General features: G+C 48.1%; 7 protein-coding genes across 7 annotated transcripts; 3 read left to right on the top strand and 4 right to left on the bottom strand.

Moving 5' to 3' along the window:
• Positions 1–96: 96 nt before the first annotated feature.
• N7511_007383 (uncharacterized protein) lies at positions 97–417 on the bottom strand (the record flags this gene model as incomplete). The annotated part of the gene is made up of 2 exons (XM_057129760.1): positions 97–256; positions 311–417. The coding sequence occupies 2 exons, from the start codon at positions 415–417 to the stop codon at positions 97–99; spliced, it is 267 nt and encodes an 88-aa protein (XP_056982828.1).
• A 3601-nt stretch (positions 418–4018) lies between these two features.
• On the top strand, positions 4019–6428 carry N7511_007382 (Zn(II)2Cys6 transcription factor; the record flags this gene model as incomplete). Its single annotated transcript, XM_057129759.1, has 6 exons — positions 4019–4197; positions 4249–4377; positions 4424–4524; positions 4579–5129; positions 5178–5684; positions 5736–6428. 6 exons carry the CDS (start codon positions 4019–4021, stop codon positions 6426–6428), a joined length of 2160 nt encoding a protein of 719 aa, XP_056982827.1.
• A 554-nt stretch (positions 6429–6982) lies between these two features.
• N7511_007381 (uncharacterized protein) lies at positions 6983–8615 on the top strand (the record flags this gene model as incomplete). Its single annotated transcript, XM_057129758.1, has 2 exons — positions 6983–7078; positions 7137–8615. The coding sequence occupies 2 exons, from the start codon at positions 6983–6985 to the stop codon at positions 8613–8615; spliced, it is 1575 nt and encodes a 524-aa protein (XP_056982826.1).
• Positions 8616–9677: 1062 nt separating this feature from the next.
• N7511_007380 (amidohydrolase family protein) lies at positions 9678–10730 on the bottom strand (the record flags this gene model as incomplete). The annotated part of the gene is made up of 1 exon (XM_057129757.1): positions 9678–10730. The coding sequence occupies one exon, from the start codon at positions 10728–10730 to the stop codon at positions 9678–9680; it is 1053 nt and encodes a 350-aa protein (XP_056982825.1).
• A 2583-nt stretch (positions 10731–13313) lies between these two features.
• Positions 13314–14806, top strand: N7511_007379 (uncharacterized protein; the record flags this gene model as incomplete). Its single annotated transcript, XM_057129756.1, has 3 exons — positions 13314–13426; positions 13503–14503; positions 14556–14806. The coding sequence occupies 3 exons, from the start codon at positions 13314–13316 to the stop codon at positions 14804–14806; spliced, it is 1365 nt and encodes a 454-aa protein (XP_056982824.1).
• Positions 14807–16740: 1934 nt separating this feature from the next.
• On the bottom strand, positions 16741–18975 carry N7511_007378 (putative cholinesterase; the record flags this gene model as incomplete). The annotated part of the gene is made up of 1 exon (XM_057129755.1): positions 16741–18975. The coding sequence occupies one exon, from the start codon at positions 18973–18975 to the stop codon at positions 16741–16743; it is 2235 nt and encodes a 744-aa protein (XP_056982823.1).
• An 810-nt stretch (positions 18976–19785) lies between these two features.
• Positions 19786–21344, bottom strand: N7511_007377 (uncharacterized protein; the record flags this gene model as incomplete). Its single annotated transcript, XM_057129754.1, has 4 exons — positions 19786–20042; positions 20101–20194; positions 20250–21125; positions 21183–21344. 4 exons carry the CDS (start codon positions 21342–21344, stop codon positions 19786–19788), a joined length of 1389 nt encoding a protein of 462 aa, XP_056982822.1.
• Between the last annotated feature and the right edge of the window lie 55 nt (positions 21345–21399).

The raw sequence follows: 21399 nt of genomic DNA, 5'->3' as shown, positions 1-21399 counted from the left end.
TCTCCTTCCATGCAGAAATCCCATAACGCCTTGTGTGAATCCCAACTCAAACGCTTAATCAATGCAAATGAAACCAACACGAGTGGTCATTGATATTCAAGGAGTCTCATCAGGTCCAGGCTGAAGCCAGTGGTTCTTGGCAAGCCACCAGACAATCACACCAGCTGCGACGGCAAAGACAATGGCGAAAAAGATGACGAACCCGCAGATGATAGATCTCTTGCGTTTACGTCGCTCGCGGGATAGCCATGAGGCTCTGCAAGGTGTGAGCTAGTGTTATGATGCAAGTCAGGGATGAAGGGGGACCTACCGAGCTGGTGTGGTTTGTGTTCCTTGGTCGACAGCCTTGGCTTCTTCGTCCATGTGGACTGCGGTCGAGAAGCGCTTCCAGAAGCAGGGATCTCTGACAAGCGCCATGCTGTATGAAGTGTGTTGTGGCAAGTTGGTGGAGTGATTTGAGAGGTGTGATGCTGGGTTGACCGACGAGTCAAGGGATGCCGCCTGGTTGTGAGACAGGACCAGTGCGGCTGTATTCAGAGCAAACTGACGATGATGAAGCCAGACTCAGACACTTGAATGGATGTCGGAGGAAGTAACAGATTGTGTCAAAAGAGAAGATTAGATAGGGGCATCGACAGCACTTATTGTCCAGATAAGAGGGGCCACAATAATGAATGCCAGGGGAATTCTGACGGGCGACGCAGGCTATTAAAGGCTGGGATCCCAATAGAGCTATGATTCGCAGGCTCCCGCTGTTTGTACGCTCTGGAATTCCCCGGGCTATGCCCTACGCAAAACAATTGGCTGTGTCGAATGCCACCCGTGGATGGCATGTCGATCATAGAATGCCCCAACCCCAAACTAAAGGTTAGGAATGCGAACTAATCTGACTTGCAATGCACGGTTGATATAAAATCTGATATAAGCAAACTGGTGGAGATTTAGCCGTCGAAGCCGTTAATTAGCATTTGATAGTCCGGTGATGCCCGGGTGTGATCGATCTATAGCGAACCTTCACGTGCGTGGGTAGCAAAAAGTCTACTGTCGCAGCAACAGAATGTTCTTGTGAGGAATGGAAATCATTATTGATGAATGCTCATTTGATATCATAAAATCGTTACCAACCAACACCAGTCTTAACGAATTGGATGTAAAATACATACAACCCGATGTCAAGCACAAATTTCCACCGGAACAGACAAAGATATAGACGAAGTTCCTCTGGCCTTTTCATGTGCCCGATAGAAGAGAGTCATCTTCACCGCATAGACACGAGAAATGAAACATGAGTGGAAAGTGACTGGATAATATCGATGGCACGGAAGTGAAACAGGCACCTGAATTGAAGCAGTGAATACCGCCTGACCATTCTCCATGTGAGACTTCCAACCCACAGTAATGTTCGGATCGGCATTCAAAGCCACATGTTCAGGCCAAAAAGCTTGACGAGAACCCCATGTGGAAACGTCAGACAAATCAGGGGAACTCTCCCAAGGCTCCAGACCAAAGAATGTCAAAGCTCTCAGGTGGAATTGCGCCGCTAACAAAGACGGTGGACCGCGGCTCGGATATGTGGCATGAAACCGCATATCGATATTAAGCGTGGTTGAAGCACCTTGAGGTGGCTGAGGACCGTGGAGTTGGATTGCTGGTGGTTGGGTGGAAAACACAACCAGTTTGCCTAGGGTATGCCGCAACACGCCTTTTAAGACCGCCTTTTCAGATTGAAGCTGGTAGTGTTTGTTCTTTTCTGAAATCAAAATTGGAGGATGTTCCTCTCGCGTGGGTTGGATTTGAACTGGATATGTCACTTCCTGGAGCTTTTTAGATCGCCCTCCTTTGCCGCCTCGCTGCCATAGTGTGAAGTTAATGTCATAAGTTATTTGTGTCATTTCTGGTGACATGTCGTGGGCTAATTGCTTGCGTTTTTGGTAAAGGAGACTTGGGGGGAGGCGCAGGTGTTCTTCGTGGATTTGGGGATTGGCGCATCCATGGTGACAGGCGTGAATGGGTAGTTGGTCTGGGACGATGAATTTGAATGGGATTTCATATTTCTTGCCAGAAACGAGGATACTTGTGTCTAATCGATAGTCCAGTGGAGCTATATCCATGCGAAGAAATGTTCTTCGGATTTCGTTGTATGGAAGTGGGATATGTGTGTTCATGTTTTCGACTTCGGTTCTTGCTGAGCCTGTTGATTGTGTGAATTGGGATCCTGCTATCCGTGAAACATACTAGCATACCTTGAAGAGAGATCTTGATGTCGTCAATGTAAGTATCTTGGTGCGGTGAGAATAGAATCACTCCATCGATTGTCTCGTGGGTCTTGAAGACACAAGTCTCCGAGGCATTGACCACGAAGCGTATATTTGAGGCCTTCATGATTCTACTTCTTGTAATCCTAGATGGCTAGCCGGGGTCAACCTATATTGTTTAAATACTGTTCTTCGCGTATGGGGCATCAGGGTCTGCGTCGGTCAAAACTCATGTCCCCGATCTACTAGTCACCACCACGGAAGAACACGTAGCCACGAAATAATGCTCTACGATTTTCTGGAAACGAAGCTAGTATCCTCAAATTGTAATTGAAATGAACGTTCAAATCATTTAAGTGATACTTGCCCCTTAGATAGTTAAGTGTTAGACTGAGTCAGCACGACAGTTATTGAGTGACCTACTGATTTATATATAAATGGCTCATGCATATTCAAATTCAGCGTCATGTAGCAAAGCAAGTTACATTCATAACGATCACATTTGGCAATGAATTACAGTGAGATAGCCAGTCGCACCCCCGCTGTCTTCTTCAGGGTACTTGCAATCGGCCTTGCCCGAGCTACTGGAGGAACAAAGGACACGCACATAGCTATTTGGGATTGTTATCGAAAGACATACGCAAAAAATAATGAGCGGTGAGATGTATTTCTTCAAGGAAGTAGATGTAAGCTCTTGAAGTACAGATTTCAGTCGAGCTTTGTATCACGTGGTGTTTTCATAAGAATGTAATATATAGAATAAGCCGACGCATTCCCGTCCTCATTCCAGACGCAGCAAGGGGCTAGAAAATGATAATATGGCATTGTGATAGAGGATGTCAAATAGCAATCAAGAACCAGCCAACAAATGACACGTCAGTGCCTTTGATCCAAAATCTGTAATAAGACGTTGCATGGTATAGATCGATCCTATGGGAGATCATACGTACAGTATGTGAATGAGCGTCCCAAAAACAAGTGAAACGAAAGTACTGTAAAAAATTAAAAAGGAAACAAACTAGAGGTGCTTCGCTTCCAGGGCTCACAAGAATTATACACTAGCGTCCAATCGATTGACCACCTAGAGACTAGCAGACTGATGTTTGTGGTTTGAGCAGGGATTCAAGCCCGGAAATCCCCCCGAAGACGCTGATTACAAAACAAATAAGTGAACCGAGGATTCAAATCCCTGTTACTGCGTGTACCCGACATGACCGACCTGTGGACTCGAACTCATGCTATAGGGAGATCACCGGCTCAAACGGCCTGACTGTTGACAGGGATAGGCCGATTTTGCTCGGATCAATCCCGATACATACCAGTACGTAAGATTAGCCTGGTTTTTCCACGTTATTGGCGTCGAAAGAGACACTCACTTACTAGGAACACAAGCCAATAGAAAGAAGGCTTATGTTGTTCTCTGGTGTAACCAGCCCACGGGTCAATTTGGGACGACCTTGGGTAATTTGGAGGGATCTTGGGTCTAAAAGATTGATATGAGTAGAAGATATATAATGGATATGCAAGATAGGTACGTAAATTAGGCACGAGGCTTGGTTGATCTGAATGTGAAATGTGCAGGGGTCGGCAAAAAGTGTCTTTCCCGAAAGGAGCCGAGCCACAGAGATGGGCAATACTAAATGCTTATAGTACAACTCATTCACATACACCCTAGATGAGATTCTTTCGCCAAATGATCTTGTTTAAAGTTACGGTCTTTCAGCTGTTGCCTTAATATTTGAAGTTATCGATATCGCAACAAGATGCCATACGCAGACGTCGCCACTCGGCAACATAAGGTTCTGCCGACCGTCGACTTCGGCTTCAGAAAATTTCCCCCTGGCGTTTCTTTCCTCTACATCGAGACCGGAATCAGATTCATAATGAAAGTGTCCAAGACAACTGCTCCGACCATTCGCCGGCAGAAAAAGAAATCCATCGCGTAAGTGTGGCAGGTTCTAGAAGATTCAAACCGCTGATCTGATATCACCAGCTGCCAAAGATGCCATTCCCACAAAATCAAATGCAGTGGAGGCCAGCCTTGTACTAAATGCCGACAAGCCGGTTGCCCCACCGATTGCAGTTATGTGAATCGAGATCGCCAGATTAAGGTGCATGAGAGGTATGATCCACCTTCGCTTCGGCCGTGGCCAAGCTAACGGGGTAAGTTATATCGAGGAACTTGCAGCAGAGAACCAGCGATTGCGAGATCAATTGTCTCAGTCGCCAGGATTTTCCAACCCAAGAGAAGTGTCAGTTCCTGACCAAGGTATATATAAAATCCTTATTATTCTGCATAAAGACCTTTGTTCATCTTCTCTAGATACCGATGGACCAGCTGCAGATGGACATGTCCAAAACCCAATGCTGGGAGAACGGGCCTGGTTCCAACCCTATGATCCATCATCACCACCCATTCATATCGGAGAAGCAGCATGTACCGCATTCGCCACTCGACTTCGCAAGGTTCTGACCAAGAACGAGACAACAACTCACATGGCTCGGACACAGTATACACCCGAGTCAACGCTGATGAAACTTCGTAACCCGGCAATTGAATGGCCGAGTCTTCCTCAGGCTCGGCTTTTGATTCAGATCGTATTCAGCCAGATTGGTCGGGTATATCATCTGGTCCTGCGCAAGTCGACCAGTGATCAACTGGAAAATGCCTACCGCGACGAGAATTTCGATGATCCAGTCTTGACTTGCAAGTTCTTTGGTTTGTTTGCTCTCGGTGAAGTATATTCCGCGCGATCGAACTCGACACTTGAATGTAATGTTCCTGGTGCTGCTTATTATGTCAACGCCTTGACGATGATTCCCATTTTGCCTGAACGTCCGAGCCTGACGCATATCGAGGCTTTGCTGCTGTTGGTATGTGAGAATGTCTCTTATTTGCATGATAAGTTACTGATTCCTTAGTCGCTATATTCATTCTTCCTTAATAGACGCCACTCGGCGTTTCTACTTGTTGGCAGTGCCATGCGTCTGGGTTTGACCTTGGGGTTGAATCATGACATACCACAGTCTAAATGTCCTGATCCAGTCGACCGCCAGCATCGAACAAGATTATGGTGGGGAATCTATGTTTTCGACCGAATGTATGGCTCGAAAGTCGGCTGGCCAATCCAGATTGCCGATGAGGATATCCATGTCGCGATGCCGTCCAATGTGCCCAGTGACATCAATAACGAGCAGTTCTCAGATACCGAGTTCTTGACTGCCAGTATCCAACTTGCTCGAATCACAGGGCAGGTTATCGACCGGGTTTATAGCCGAAAGAAACACCCAGAATCCTTCTTGCAGCGCGAGCAGAAGCTTCTTCTTTCTTTGAAGCAGTGGGCTTGCGCCCTTCCTCCTAAAATCAGACTCAATCGTGAAGGTCCGAACCCGAAGAATGTAATATCATTACATCTTCAATTCAACCAGGTGAGTGATGGTCGAGTCAAACATGGATCATTGCATGCTAATTGAGTATAGTGTATTATGTTAGCCAGTCGACCGATTCTTCTGTATGCTCTTATTCAGAGTACGAGTTCAGAGGCACCCGAAGAAAATGCCGCCCACGCGAATATCCGTCAAACCATCAAAACGCTCAGCGATGCCTGCATACACGCAGCAAGACATACTCACTCACTCATTGTGGAAGAGTGGACAAACGGATCGCTCACCATTTTCGGCTATTTCTATGCCCACTATTCGTTTTCTTCGGCGCTTATCATGTTCATCTCCAGCCAAGTATATCCCGAAAATAGCGGTGACTTTGCTTTGTTCGAAGCAGAATTCGAGATTCTTCGGGCAATGAGTAACCATGGGAATCTGGCCGCGACCGAGTTTTATGACAATCTCGAATGTGTCCGGCAGTGCTTGGACAATCAGAGTACACCTGAGTCGCGGCCTTCTCTCCCGTTCGATCAGTCCTTTGTTTCCGATCGGCGCGGTGCACAGTCTTCCACGACGCCCACTCTTACAGGTGGAAGAACAAGTGAGTTGAGTCTTATGGGCCTTGTGCCTGATGCTGTTGCACCTGGCAACCTTGCGAACGATATGTCTTTCCTAGGAGAGAGTATGGAGGAGTTCCTCGCACAGCCCGAGGTTGATTTTGACTTGATGGATCCCTCTATGACTGATGCGATGTCCTCATGGCCGAACCTCTCCTTATGGACTGCATAAGGAGACCGTGACCTCATCTGTGACATGAGAGAATGTGGCGAACCATAGACTATCGGAGACTATGGGAATCGAATTATACTCTGACCGGCTGCATGGTGTGACCTCAATAGCGTGGTTGAAGTGCCCGAAGATCAAGTACCTAATCAGACTTAGGCCCAGTAAAAGCCACAATCATACTATTCCTGATCAACAAATGTTCCTACTCAGCCCGAGTCCATCACCCGCTGATTGGGTCACCCTGCGCGCCACATTAGGCTTCAAACATCAACCACAGTGGGAGTGAGTCACGGGAAAGATCACCTGTAGTTTTTAGTATCATCTCAGCTATTCAGCTGGTCAGATACCCAGCTATTCACTCTACAAGACCTCACTCCGTAAGCCCCTTCAGAAGTCATCCGAATTGTTTACTTTCTATACTTCGCGTTCTTTCTCCCCCGCAGTGGGTCCCGTGCCTGACCGCTCTCTCTTTATCTTTTGGGCTGAAGCTTCTGGACTTCTTCCGACTCTGGATTCCACTGGAATCTTCATGGCAATCGCCTTGCATATTTCTCACCATGTCTTCTGCAGAGATTTGGGGTACGCTGATCAATCCCGACAAAAGCCCAGCCCCACTACTGGAGCACCTGTGCCTGGGGATCGCGCAATTGCTGGTAAGTCCTGGGAAAGTGGAGATCAGAAGCATGATACTGACATGAGCGGACATATCAGCCTACATTTGACTCTAACGGGACTACGGATATCACCCCCGAGCGACTGGCGAGCTTCTATCGCAAAGTCGGCGGGAACTACGACCCTTTATTCCTCGAGACCAAGTCGCAGGCTTTGTCTTTCATCTATCAGTCATTAGGATGCTTTCACAGTCTCCAACCCTCCTCAAATCCCTACGAGCCTCCCTCAGTTCCCTCTTTGCTCCCAAATGGCTTTGTCAGATGGCAGACAATCCAGCTGCTGATGGACCCGGACGAACATTCACAGTATCTACAAAATGCTGTCAGTCTGTGGGATATTCCAGATGCAGATGGTCATATTCTTCCCAAAACCATTCCTAGAGATGCTTTTCCCTCTGAGCCAGACCCGGAAATGTTGCAGTGGCATGAAGGTGTGAGTCGACGACTAGAGCACGATTACTTGAAAAGACACTCGAAGCGCGCATCGCCTCCAGACTTTGCAACATACCATTATCACTTCAGTGGAAAAGACCCGCTGCCAGATGAAGATGACTATTTCCGCTCTCCGCGACGTAGTGAATCAAAACGTCAAAGTCGTGCGGATGCTGACAGAGCCGAGAGGGCTGGTAGAGCTGAGAGAGCTGACAGAGCTGATAGAGCTGACAGATCTGGACATCGTCATCGACGTCCCAGTCCTAGTGCAGAGCACTCTTCATTCATGGGACATAGACCAGGCGTTCGGTCAGGGTATTCAACTCCGCGAGTTTCATCTCCACCCCCATGGCCTGAGCGTCCGCCCCGCTCAAGGGGTCGAGACCATGCCACTTTCCAGAGTCACCCGCTTAGCCCCGGAACTGGCAAGATGCCGGATGTTTCAGATATATCGTCCGACGAGTCTCACCGTAAGGCCGAGGAGCGTGCAGCAAAGCACCGTCCTCGCGAGCGACGCAACCTATCACCCCCTTCTAGCAGCAGTGCCAGGAGACATTCCCACGAGGCATACACACGCAGACCGGTGCGAGATCTCTCACCATCAGCACCGCGAGGTCAGCGTCGTAGTCATGAAAGCCACTCCTCAAGATCTAGCCGATCTAGCCGATCCCATCCCGAGTCTTCACCCAGAGTGCACACCAAAGACCGCTCCCGCTCAAGAGCCGGAGCGGGAGTCAAGTTCCGCGATTTCATATTCGGCGAATCCGTCCCAGCCCCAGCAGCCCCAGACCCACCTCTTTACAGAGCACCATCACCGCCCCCACCCCGAGCAGTCCCCCGCCATCTAGATCCCTACGCCGCAGAGGAAATGAGACGAGGAAGCTACAGCGGTGGAAGCACAGGCGGCAGCCGACCAGGTAGTGGAGGCAGCGGATCCGAAAGGCCAAGATCATACAGTAGTGCAGGATTCCATCGTGCCTCAGGCTGGGCCAGCCCAAGAAGCGCTGCTGCAAAGCGATACACTCCAGAAACAGTGCACGAAGATCCAGGATATGTTCCTTCGCGCAGAGTGCCGATCTATGAATGATGATTTATGTGACCACGGTTGATATTATGCATTGGTTGCACTTGCAACATCTCTCGACTCTTCGACAAATCATTTTTGATCTACGTTACGATCCACTTGCATTATCATCATATCTCTGACTTATACTACGACAGCATTGTTCTTCCATCTTGTTCTCGGCGTATCTGTCTCTGGCGATTTATACTTGATTTGTTTTTTTTTTTAATTTCTTTTCTTTCGTATGTTTGAGCGTTCATGTTGCTACGAATTTTGTGTTAGACTGGGTAGCCATCGACAGCGAGGCTGCATCTTCAAATGATCTGGTCAAAGAGATTTCTCATAAAGACTCTCTAGCAGAAATATCCTGTATTCTCTTTCAATGTACCGAAGCGTCGGCCACCTATGGCGGCCGGCCATAATTTATGCCGTGAATGAGCCATGACGCCCCGAGGCGGTATCCATGATGATGCTTCATCTGGGAAATTTAATTAGGACTAGCTTGAGGCAGGGATTTACAGTATATCAGGAGATTCTCACACAAATGAGAATCTCTAGACTTAAACAACTCGGTGATCGATTCAAAGATTATCTATATCAATCAATCAATAAATCACAAAGTTCAATTAACCTGATGCTGACATAACCGTGTCGATAGACTCCTCCCGAGGTCAGTGGCATCTTCTGCCTTGGGGATATGGCTCACTCTTTTCAACAATGATGATCACGATGATGCTTACCGACCTGAACTGCCCAATCTATGGGAACGGAATACCTCGTTTGCCTCCTCCCTTGGTTACTCAGGCCGCGCCCTTGGCACCGAAATTCCAGTCTACCGACACTTTCGAAGCCAAGTGATATGTTGATCTAATGTCCATTTGCCCTTGCCTTCGCGAGGGAGGCAGCGACAGCTCATGTCTGACTGTTCCTTTCCCAGGTTTTCATTGAAGAGATACACCCAATCTCCGCGGAGAACATGGCGTCCACAATTTCATTTGGGTATCCGAATTCGGGATTTCAAATTGGCGTGAACATAGGCCCAGTCACTAATCACAACGTCTCGCGTGGGATATATATGATGTTTTCTCAAGCATCTGAATCGTGGTACTTGCCCAGCTTGAAAAGCTTCTTAGCATTCTCGCGCCCAACGTCGAGATACTCCTGTGGGCCACCAAGCGCCTTCGTTAAATTGTCTTTGTCCCTATCATACCAGCCGGCGCCCACCTCGACTTTCTCATAGGGGGAATCGACGCTGAACAGGATGCGGTCCGCACCAAAGTAATCACAGACAAACTTGACGGTTTCCGTCGAGAAATGACCCGACGTGGTGACGTAAATATTGTTCTTGAAATAATGCAACAGAGGCTTCCGGGACATCGTATCGCCACGGGAGTCAGCAAGAGGACGCTCCACATCCTCGAGCCAATGATTAGTTCTCCAGAGATCCTGGGGAATTCTCTCACCCAAGTGACCGAGAATCAGTTTCAACTTCGGGTTCCGGTCGAAAACTCCATTCGTGATCAGGCCCATGGTATGAAGAGCCACATCCTGGGCAAATGAAATAGGAGGTCCGATCAGGTAGCGGCGGTCCTTGTAGAAGGTATCATAAACCTTTCCGGAGGCCGCGGATGGGTGCAGATACACAGGGACGTCCAGCTCAACGCATTTCTGCCAGAAGGTGTCGTAGGACGGATGATCGTACAAGATGTAGGTCTCCCCATCCGCACCAGCGCGCTGCCAGTTGTTCAACAGTGCGCCATGAAACCCGAGTTTTTTAATGCAACGCTCGAGTTCCTGTCCAGCTTGTACAGGGTCGTGCATTGAGAGGGCTGCAAAGGCGCCCATACGGTCCCGATGATCTTTGATCTCATTGTGGATCCAGTTGTTCACGTCGGTGGCATGCTTTTCTGCCTGGGTTTTGTCGGTGATACCCTGTACACCGGGTACAGTCAACGAATAGATCGTATAACCAATACCAGTTTGGTTGGAAATATCGAACCGTCCACCAGTAGGATTTTTGATCTCGCTTAAGTATCGGTCGAGGTCCTTAGGGGCGATGTATAAAGCAGCCTGGTCACGGCTGCTGTCTGCCAGGGCAGGGATCTCATAGGCCTCTTCGAAGGAAACCTTGCCGCGCATATTGGTAGAACTCGACCGGCGATGAGAAGTAATACTAGGGATTTCGTCTGATGAAGGATGAGAATAAGTTCTATACCGGGAAATGCTGAGTTTTCTGTCGAGAGAGACCTTATATTTATAGGGTAAATTAGATAACCTGTTGTCTCAATGACACTCTTATTACACCATGACATGCACTGTGCCAGTTATTATATAAACTCCAAGGCCGGAGACGGTATTCGGAAACACGCGGGCAGCACGTTTGAAGCTATGACGTATACTCATCCAATCGAAACAGTGGGACGGTAAAGGCCAGACCAGGAGTTCCATAGAGAAAATTCGATATTGAAGGATTGATGCTAATGGACAGTAGTTACTGAGATATAACAAACCACCGTGACTTCATGACCGGGTCTGGCCACCTTGAATAGCATAGTTATGTTTCGGTTTCGGGATACCCCCCACTCTAGGGCTGCAAAGATCCACACTTATGGCGCTAATGTTGTGCCTAGAGCGACTCGAAGAATTGCCTCCGGATCTTGGAAATGTTCGATCCCGGAAGAATTTATCCTATTGATGGATCTCAAATCGACACTGCTATGAATGCTCTCACTCTAACGCTGGACTACCACCGGCTATTCGGCGGTGTTAGATCTATTTCGAACACACGATAGAATGTAGTCCTTTCTTACGTGACCCCTTGTTTCTCGTCACACATTCGCTGACCCTAAGCCCTCAATCGTACGGTAGCTCCGCCAACCTCCCGGCTTCTCGATGTCCAACGCACCATTGCACTGATCATGAAACTTAGCGACGCTGGCAAATATATTGAAAGGTTCCTTTGTGAAATTGAGGAGCTGGATATCAGAGAAGATGGATCGATATATTTGGGATGTCTTGCAGGGTTGCGACTTGGTAGGTTGTTGGATACCCTATCAGTGCATTGGTACTATGATATTGGTGTGTCAAAAGTTTCATGTATTTCGTATCTCTGAATGTTGGCGGACTTCAAAATATAACGCAGTTCGCAATAATTCCCGTGACCGAGCCACAGTAGTGCTATATATCTATAGCTAGGCCGGCGTGTCGGAAATATTCCTCGGTGCTTTTCTCCCTGGCACCGATAACATCAACACTCTATTCGGGGAAGTTATCGAATCCTTACTCTGGATTTTCTTCGTAAGATAGCCAATTACGCTAGATAAAGGCTTTGAGCGTAGTAAAAAAAACTCCTTGGTAGGATTTAAATTAGGAGAATATACAGGTAAATACACTAGTTTTACGCTAGCGTCCGAGCACGTCCGTTTAATTCTATCCGAGTGATGTAAGGAGGCGATATATATCTATTACTTGTATAGACTTCGGCTCGGGCTATTTCTATAGTGCCGGAGAAGTTGCTCGATAAATTTCTTCAGGATGGATGTATCAGTTAAACCCTGGAACACTTGGGACAAAACAATGCCATCTTATATATAGGTAGGCAGAATTTGATAACGCTGATTACGATGAAATTTTGATACTTTAACCGGTGCGGTACTAAGGGGAGGGGGTAACCCGTTTGCCGGAAACCTTCCTTTTACTACATCTAGATTCATCGATATAGTGTCAGAACCACCACCAACTAGGGCTGTTGAGACACTCAGAGATAGATATATATCTTACTAAATATTAGAAGACTCGAGGAATTAACCTAGTTCCTTAAGATAACGTCATACTTATTCACGTGATTGTCACCTAATAGGGTCATATGAACTCAGGGGATGAATAGCAAGCTAACGTTGATTCGAGGAATCAGCGTTCGGACTACTTTCTTACAATATACACCCTTTTATTGTATACGCTATATCGGCTCATATATCTCGCTTACCCACTTATAACCCCGAGACTAGCGTAGTCTCACAGGAACTATCTTAGAAAGCTATCTCTAACGTATATAACGAAGAATTCTAGGTAAATAGAAGCGTTAAATCTTTAAGAGGAAAGAAGTATTATATCTTACGGAAGCGGAGTCGCACTAGTGTCGTACGGTGCTCGGCAATTGATAGCGTTTCACACTCGACTATTTGAGCCAAGACCGCTGCCTCAAGGAATATTAAAAAATAGTTTCAAATATTTCTAACGGCCGATCCTGGCGAGCCTAACATCAACAATAGACCAATTTACACGAAATGCACAGGATCAGGTACGAAAGACTTACTCTTCTCATATCACATACAGTACGTCGCAAAACCCGTGTAATTGATCCACTCTCCGATCAACTTTCCGCCGCTTTTGCCGAAACACATGGAGCTCTTCCGGGAGTTGCGTATGTTTCCTTTCGTACGTAGGTTACACAGTGACTTCAGTCATGTATTCACTTGTAAATGAATACCTCTGATACCTCCAATGCCCATCCACCACCATTCCCCAGAGGCGAAGCTGAGGTGGGGCTTCATTTCACTTTTACTGGCAACTCATCACTTCATTGGTGGTGTGTCACTGGATGTGAAGTAGCGCCGAATGTCCCTTGGCATTTTTAAGACTCACACGGAACTCATGACTATGACTCCTTTCGCCTTGCCTGAAACCCTTGCTTGACCTGTGTGGTATACAAATCAATCCGACATGGTGTGTTTGCTGCGATGGGTTCTCTGCGGGGGATTCGTTATATCCCTTGTAGACACAATCTTTGCCGCCCGCCCTCAGGCCATCGGCATTGATTTCGGGCCCGAGTTGATGTACGTGTCGAAAATCGCTTCGATGAAGCCGCCACCAACCCTCCCCCCTTGTGGTGACTATTGACCAGAATCCTAGAACTGTCGCACATGCGCATAGCAGTGATAATGTGACGTTGCTAGCCAGTATCAAACCTGACCTAGACGATCCCTTCAGCATCTATTTATTCCGGCTGCGACTAAAATCATGGAGCGACGGCACGCTTGACGCCCTATATGGCCGGAAGAACGAAGGGACCTCCAGCATTTCCAATGCTGTGGTAAAGCTGTTTGCAAGGCTCGTATCGTCCTTGCCCTGTTGTAGCCATGACACAGCGAACCTGTCTTGGGTACGGCAGTGCGTCTGCAGTGCTTGGCACGGCATCACGGCTCGGCTTCGCAGCGCCAAGAGATCGGAACTAGGGGAGTTCATGCTGAATGATGTGGAGGATGCGTTTGTTGATATCCTCACGCGGTTGCGGGAAGAGGCACGCACCAAGCACAACATTGATATGCAATCGGCGGTCATCGCCCTCCCGGGCTTTTTCAACCAAACCCTGGTGGATTTGTTCCTCGAAGCGAGCCGGAAGGTTGAAATCACATCTTTGGTGAAGCCCATGAGCCGAATGGCCGTATCAACATATAGCAGCGATGGGACTCCACGAGAGGCGGACGGGAAATATCTCATTATGGACCTAGGACAATATTATCTGGACCTGCAAGGTCTCAATGTGAGTCCCCGGCCAATGGCCCGAAATGGGCGCCTCCCCATGGACCCCTGGGGAAGTGCCGGTCTCGATCGGGATATAACCCGCTCGGCCATTGAAAGATCGGAAATCCTACAGACTTGGCTTTCGCTCGGTGGATCCAAAGCCGCTTTGCAGGAAGAAGTCCGGAAGGCGCGTATGCTGATACGAGATAACATTGATCGCGAAGTGCTGGGGGTCGAGGACCACCAGGACCATCACCATAACGAATACCCTCTGCATCTGAAGGACCCCGACGTCACCGCTGTGCTGTCATGGGTTGATGTCGAAGCAGTAGAGATGAGATACATTCAAAGCATTGCGCAAAATGTTCATAACTATCTCGTTGCTGCGAGTAAGTTGCCAGTGGGCCGTCTGGGTAAAATTGTTAGCTGACAATTGTGTAGACAATCCTACCGGAGATATTCGGGATGACATGATCGCTACCAAAATTGATAAAGCGTTTATTTTGACGAGTGGGTTTGACGGATCATTAATCAAGCGGAGCCTTGAACATGCTCTTAGTGATGTTGAGATCATAGGAGGACGGCTACGAGACTGCTATCTAGCGGCCGAGGGTGCTGCTCAAGTTGGTTTATTATACCAACAGGCATGGAACCAGAGACAGCGGCTATTACGGGAAAAAGACGAATTATAGTACTATATGGGGTTGTTCTAGTGACGAAACTACGGTGTCATAGCTAGGCGTGGCTATAACGATCGATTCTGTCAGAGTGAAAATCATCGAGGAAATCAAGACACAGCGCGTGGTCTTCCTGTGCTATATAGATGACAGTTGACTCGTCTCAGCTATGTAGACGAGGACCCGGCCTGAAGAAGGATTCAATCAAATCCCGCGAAAAAGAATATCCTATGTCTCGGATCGACCTGAAATCTGTCAACCCGGGGCTAATCATGACGCCCCATGGTGGCTCTGTCTTTCCTCGAGATTAGGGCCTTGCTAAATCACAACCGACTCCACTCCCTGTCTTCCTGGCGACTTTCTTGGATCCCTTACCTGCAGACACTGTTTCTGCACTGAGCCCTAACTCTTCCACATCTCCATATCCCTAACTGAATCTATACCCAGGATACGGCATTATATACCAAGGCATGTATGCATCGAAGGGATCAACTCATCATTCACTACTCAGATGGTGTGTTTGCAATTTATGGTGCCTTTTTCCCTCCGGATCTTGCCAGCCATATTGTCCTTCGTGGAGGCCCGGGAAATCGCATAATACAATACACATCACGCCGGACGGAAAGTTGGCCGGAGAGCTGCTCCGCGTCGATCTGAGCGTCTCGGTCAGCGAGCATCCGTGTGGTCACCGATGACTTTCCTCTCTTGTCTGTTCTGCAAGGAAGAGGCCCGCTGTCCTCTATATAGTTGATCGATATCTGAAGCCGGTCTTCTTGCCACGACGGAATAGATAGGCCCACGCTAGTAGCTGTTTCTCCACCACTGTCCAAACTAGTATTGTACCTTCAAAGTGATTGTCAATGTCCCGTTGAGAGTTCACCGATAACACTATGTCAGTATCATCCAGTCTCACCCGTCGGTCACGAGCTGCCTTCCGTCGTAGAATATTACAAGCGTCCTCTTTTATCTGTTCCCAGCAGGATCTAGGCGGTTGAGTTAGGTCCTGTTTTGTATTCTTGACCACAACTCGATTGTTAAATTTAACCCTCCACTCGATCTGGTAGTGGATACGGTCCGGAGATTATTCATCCCATGCACTTCTATCTGCACGTTCAACCACGGAATCAAAACCCTGCTGGCCGGACGGATGTTGATGCAAGGAAGGTGTAAATTGGCCAACGATGTCTTCTCCGGCCGCGTAAAATAATGCTAGTAAAATAAGGGAGGTGCTTAGCGTAATAGGCTCGTAATAGGAGGAATAGGAGGGTTTCTCGATAGCTTCATAGTATAACTAACTAGCGGCGGAGATACTGGTATCGTGTTATACGATATATCCGAAGACTCTATAATCTTAACATATTAACTCGCTAGGGATTAGCCTACGTTATAGGTAAAGTCGGTTAGAACGGGCTTAACGACGTAGATTAAAGTAGTATCTCAATTGGAAATAAAAGGCGCCGTTTCTGGCCCCCCGCTTGCCGTCGTGTGGAATAATACTTTAGATAACAAGGGGAAATATTAAGATTTATAGTGGCCGGCTATAGTTTGTACTATAAACAAGCTATAACGGTAGGTACAATAATTTGTTATCTAGGAAATCTTATTAGGACTGGCTCGAGGCAGAGATTTACGGTATATAAGGGGATTCTCACATGAATAAGAATCTTCAGACTTAAACAACTTAGTAATCGATTCAAAGATTATCTAACTATATTATACCTTCTTCGGTCGTCAACATCTCACTACTTACATCGTAACTTTTAACAGATAAAAAGCCCCAGTTTAGTATTGTCTCTTGAAGCAACTTCACCAACAAGACTTAAAACCATCTGATAACATGATCATAGCACGCTTCCTGCAACTAATAATCTCTTCTCTTCAGCTGCGATGGTCCAAGAAAATGATTGTATTACACTATTACAACATAGAGATCAACTTGCAACCGGTTATTAATCAGTAAACTTCGCCCTCTGGAAAGTAAATCCATAATCCCGGAAAACAGCACACTGATCCGAGTCCTCAAAGTTACCAGTTTGCGATGGCGGCATCCCCAAAAGAGTCAAGTTCCGCTGAGAAGGACGATACTGTTCAATCGAGTACCCCTTGCCACCATGGCCATGAGAAGAATGCGAAGAAATCATCTCCCCTTTCGCAAAGACACCAACAGTAGCAGCATAAGCCGGACCCCGAGCCCTCAAAACCCTCAAATCAGGATTCGGATCCCTCGTCCTAAAGAACGAAGCAAAGATATCATGAAGCAGCTGCGAGTGACGAATCTCCTCATCACCACGATACGGATCCACATTCTTCGTCTTTGAATTCAACGTGCCCCACGCAAGCAAGACATCAGAAGAATGACAAGAGGCATTATAGTCCCCATTCGGCGAGCAAATATCCGGCACACCAACCGTCGTCTGGACATGGCCATCGGTAATCTCAACCTCAAACAGAGACGGCAAGACCGCTCTAGCTTCATTGACAAGATACCCCTGAGCACAGGTCCACTCACTAAACGTCAGCGCCGCGGAAGCCGCATTACGAACACCATCAGAGTCCGATTTGACGACATTGAACGCGCCCGAAGCGATCATTTTCGGGGCTAGGACGCTGCCGTATGTTGTTTTCAGGAGGAGGTCCAGGGCAGCCTGGGAAGAGCCAAGGTTTGGGACCTGGCGGCCTGTGTAGAGGCTTGCTTCGTCGCGGACGGTTGTGAACATTGTTGGGACTCGGATTGGGAGCTTTTTGGATGCGAGGAGGGAGTGGAATTGGTCGTCGATGACACCGGAGCCGGAGTCGTCGACCATTGGCATGAAGGGCTCTGTTGCGGAAAGAAGGACTGTATTCTGGTAAAAGTGCTCGGCAATACTGGATGAGATGGCGGCTGTGGCAGCCTGGAACTCGGTTGAGTTATCCAGATATTTCGAAGCTGGGACCGAGCGAAGACAGTCGAGGAAGGATTTCTCCGAAGTGGTATTCTCGCAGCCGACGGCCTTTCCTACTTCGGGGGCGATATAATTGGCGTAGAGACCGCGAGGGAACCATGGGAGGTCCATGGGTGCGGACTGCACCAGGGCACCGGAGAAGAGGCCCTTTGCTGCTGTTGAAGAGAGCAGTGCCACGGTACTTTGTCCACCGGCAGACTGACCGAAGACAGTGACATGGGAGGGATCACCGCCGAATGATGAGATGTGTTTCTGAACCCACTTCAATGCCATGATCTGGTCGTGGGAACCGTAACTTCCGGTGGTGAGGTTCCCAGTAGACAAGTAACCCAATGCTCCAACGCGGTAGTTGAGAGTGACGACAACCACATCGCTGCGACTGGCAAAGTTGCCCCCGTCATAGTCGACCATCGCAGCGTTACCCTTTGTGAACGCACCTCCATAGAGGTAAACGGCAACAGGGCGGAGCGCGGTCTTCTTGGTTACGGCGGCGGGAAGGGCTGGAGTATACACGTTCAGATAGAGACAGTCCTCGGAGGTTCCGCCAACGCCCAGTGTTCCAAAGCTTGAAAGAGACTGGATGCACGCGTCCGCCATGGTCGTCGCATCAAGTTTCTTGGGGCCGGTGTATGCTTGTGGTGGAGCGAAGCGCAAATCCTTGACGGGGGGATTGGCAAAGGGGATACCGAGGAAACGAAAAGACCGAGCATCGCGATATCCTGTCACAGTAAGATCCTTGGATTGAACGACCAGCTTTGTCGAGTCTCTGGCAGTCCCGTCCAGGTCGGTTGTCGGAGGCGGAGTGGATGTACAGAGGACTGGATACTTGTCTTTACATGACTTCTGGACAAGCTTCTTTTGAGAGATTGACAAAGCATGGCAGCTCTTCCCTCGCTTTGAATCATTGGAGATCCACAGAAAGTCATGATCTCGGAGTTCTCCCATCAAGACAAGATAGTCCAGTTCGTAACCAAGCTCAGTCTGATTATTCGAGCATGTCGAAGACCAGGGATGAGGCTTCTCGCCGATAGCTGCACACTTGGTAACAGCGTCTGAATAGCTCAGTCTGTCCTGAGCAAGAATAGCAGAGGTGCCGTTATTCTGCGGACCCAAGTTGTTGTAATGTAAGACTCGGAGACCTCCGAGTGAACTGACACAAGGTGTCTCATCTTTCTTGGGAGAAGGAGCTGCCAAAGCCTGGCTGCCTAGAAGCAATGAGCTCAGTAGAATCCGATACTTCATCCTGTAAAATTCCTCCTGTACTTAACTAGATTAGCCTGGGGTATCGTCCATTTTAATTCCTTCGTCCTTTGCCAAGATAGAAGTGGAACGGGTCGCTTAGACGGACATCACGGATAGACCGGAGGTCCGCGGCCCAGCAATGGAGGATATAGTACTCCGTAAGGTGCAAGACATTTCCTGTTCTCGGTTGTCTTTGCCAAGTGGCGATCAGCTTGAAGCGGGGAGACGCCACTAAATCTCCTGGGGGAGAAGTAAGCGTGGCTGTCTATGTGAATTCCGGGGTAATGAATGACTGAAAACCCCCTTTTAAAATCTTAGCCGACAGGAACTTCATTATTGGGCCGCTCGCTTCGGACTTTGCGTTGTGCAGAGAGCGACGAGGGTTGGCATTCAGGGTCCGCTCTCAAGGATTTCCTTTTCGGGTTAGTGTGATATATATGAGCCTCGGTTTTCGTGCAAAATCCAAGGGAAGTTGAGAGAATACGGCAATGGGTCGGGGATTGTCTCTGATGAGAGATAGCGTAAGGATGCATGGATCCTACGGTGAAGTGAGAACACTGTTATGCGATTGAGGGAAAATGGCGTTAACGGAGGATGATCATAACAGCGCATGTGCAAGGTCATTATCATGTTTCCGTCAGCAATAAGTGTATTCCTGCATAATGAAATGGCTGAGCAAATGATTTGACAGTATTATTGTATTCATTTGTATATATGCTCATTATGCATGTCGTTAAAATCTCAATGGTGTTGTGGGTTGAGGTCCTTTCTCGCTAGAACAGGTTTACTAAACCCAGTTCCATCTCAACTTCAGACTTTGTGTAATTTCAACCACCGCTTGAGGGTGGTTCGATAGTTGCTCGCCTCAACAGAAACTATCACCGTTTCTTTCGAGTCTACCAATGTATGTGGCTCGCTGGATGAACCGGGAAGAGAGGATATCTTCCAAACGCGAAGGATCAACACAAAAATTGAGGCCCCAATATACATGAAGCCAGCAAACAACTGAACATGGAGATATTCGCGATCTCCAGTGGTTCGGAGTTCAAGACCAATTGCCTCTCCGACTGTCATTCATTAGCACCCATACAACGATCGATGTTTGAAGCGGGGTTTCAAGCTTACAAGTGGCAGGAATCACACAAACAACCCATGTGAGTGTCAGACAAGACGGCAGGTATCGTAGACCAACCACTTCTGTTGCGAGCGGAGCCACGGCCTATGTCTCGAATTAGTACCAAGGCACATGTAAGCCCTATCCAAAGCACACTCACCATCCAGAATGTTCCAAACACCAACCCGCCAAAAAAGGCAAAACACAAGGTTGCAGCATAAGACCTGGCCAAAGTCCAAAGAACAAGGCACAGCAAACCCGTAAGGAAGGTTGCAAAAGACGCCGTATTCATTCTCCCGAGATGATCACTGACATAGCCTGTGCCCGATCGACCGATGATAGTTCCCAAGTTCATAATCGCCGTGACGACAGAGCCCTGATGTGAGCTGAGACCGAGACTACGAGCAAAATCATCCAAGGAGTACCAGATAATCATGAAGCCCATAACACTGAAGAAGCTCCAACCCCAAAACAGCCACAGCTCATATCGCTTGAGAATGTCCGAGATCTTAAGATTGGAAGTCTTAGTTCCAGTCATCTTGTTCCGATCTCGAATGAGAAGCAAACAAACACAGTTCACAACGAACTGCACCATAGCGAGGATGCGGTATGTCCAGCCGTAACCGAATCGTTCGAGCATAGCATTAGATCCCAAAGAATATACCAGGCCACCAGTGCCACTCCCAGCAGCAGCCAAGCCTGCAGCCAGACTCCTGCGTTTCCCAAACCACTGCGGAATGAGTGGAATCGTCGATACGTATTGAAGACCCAGTCCCCAACCAAAGCAGACTCCCTGACTAAGATATAGTTGCCAGATCTTTGTGCTCCACGACGCTCCCAGCAGTGCTGCAGTTTCAAGGATAACACCCAGACCCATAGCAACTTTCAGACCGTACCGCCGATTGATAACAGACGCGAGCGGTGCCATAAGTAGTGCCTGCGAGGCGGATAGTCCCCCAATGAATGCATAGTCAAGACTAGTACCTTCTGTAAAATCCGAGTTTGACAAGAAATATGCCAGGAAGACACCATAGCTCTGAACAGCGTCAGTCTACCACGAGGCATGAAGTTGACGTTCCCTCGGGCAACTCACCGAGACAAGACCCCAATGGTGTGCATTGTTCCAAAAGATCGCACCAACAACCACCCACCCATAACCTCCATCAGGTGGGACTTCCATATTCAATACCTTGCTATTGAATACCAGAAGAATTTCAACACGATGACTGTCATGAAACTTGAGATTTTTCTTCATTTATGCCGATCCGCTTGAATAGTCGCAGACTGGCCAATCAGCGTGCGAGATCAGA

The sequence above is a fragment of the Penicillium nucicola genome (assembly GCF_028828085.1).
Source record: "Penicillium nucicola strain IBT 29836 chromosome Unknown utg000007l, whole genome shotgun sequence".
NCBI classification, from domain to species: Eukaryota; Fungi; Ascomycota; class Eurotiomycetes; order Eurotiales; family Aspergillaceae; genus Penicillium; species Penicillium nucicola.
The sequence above is the reverse complement of the archived record's forward strand: the minus strand, read 5'-3'. Positions and strand labels throughout refer to the sequence as shown.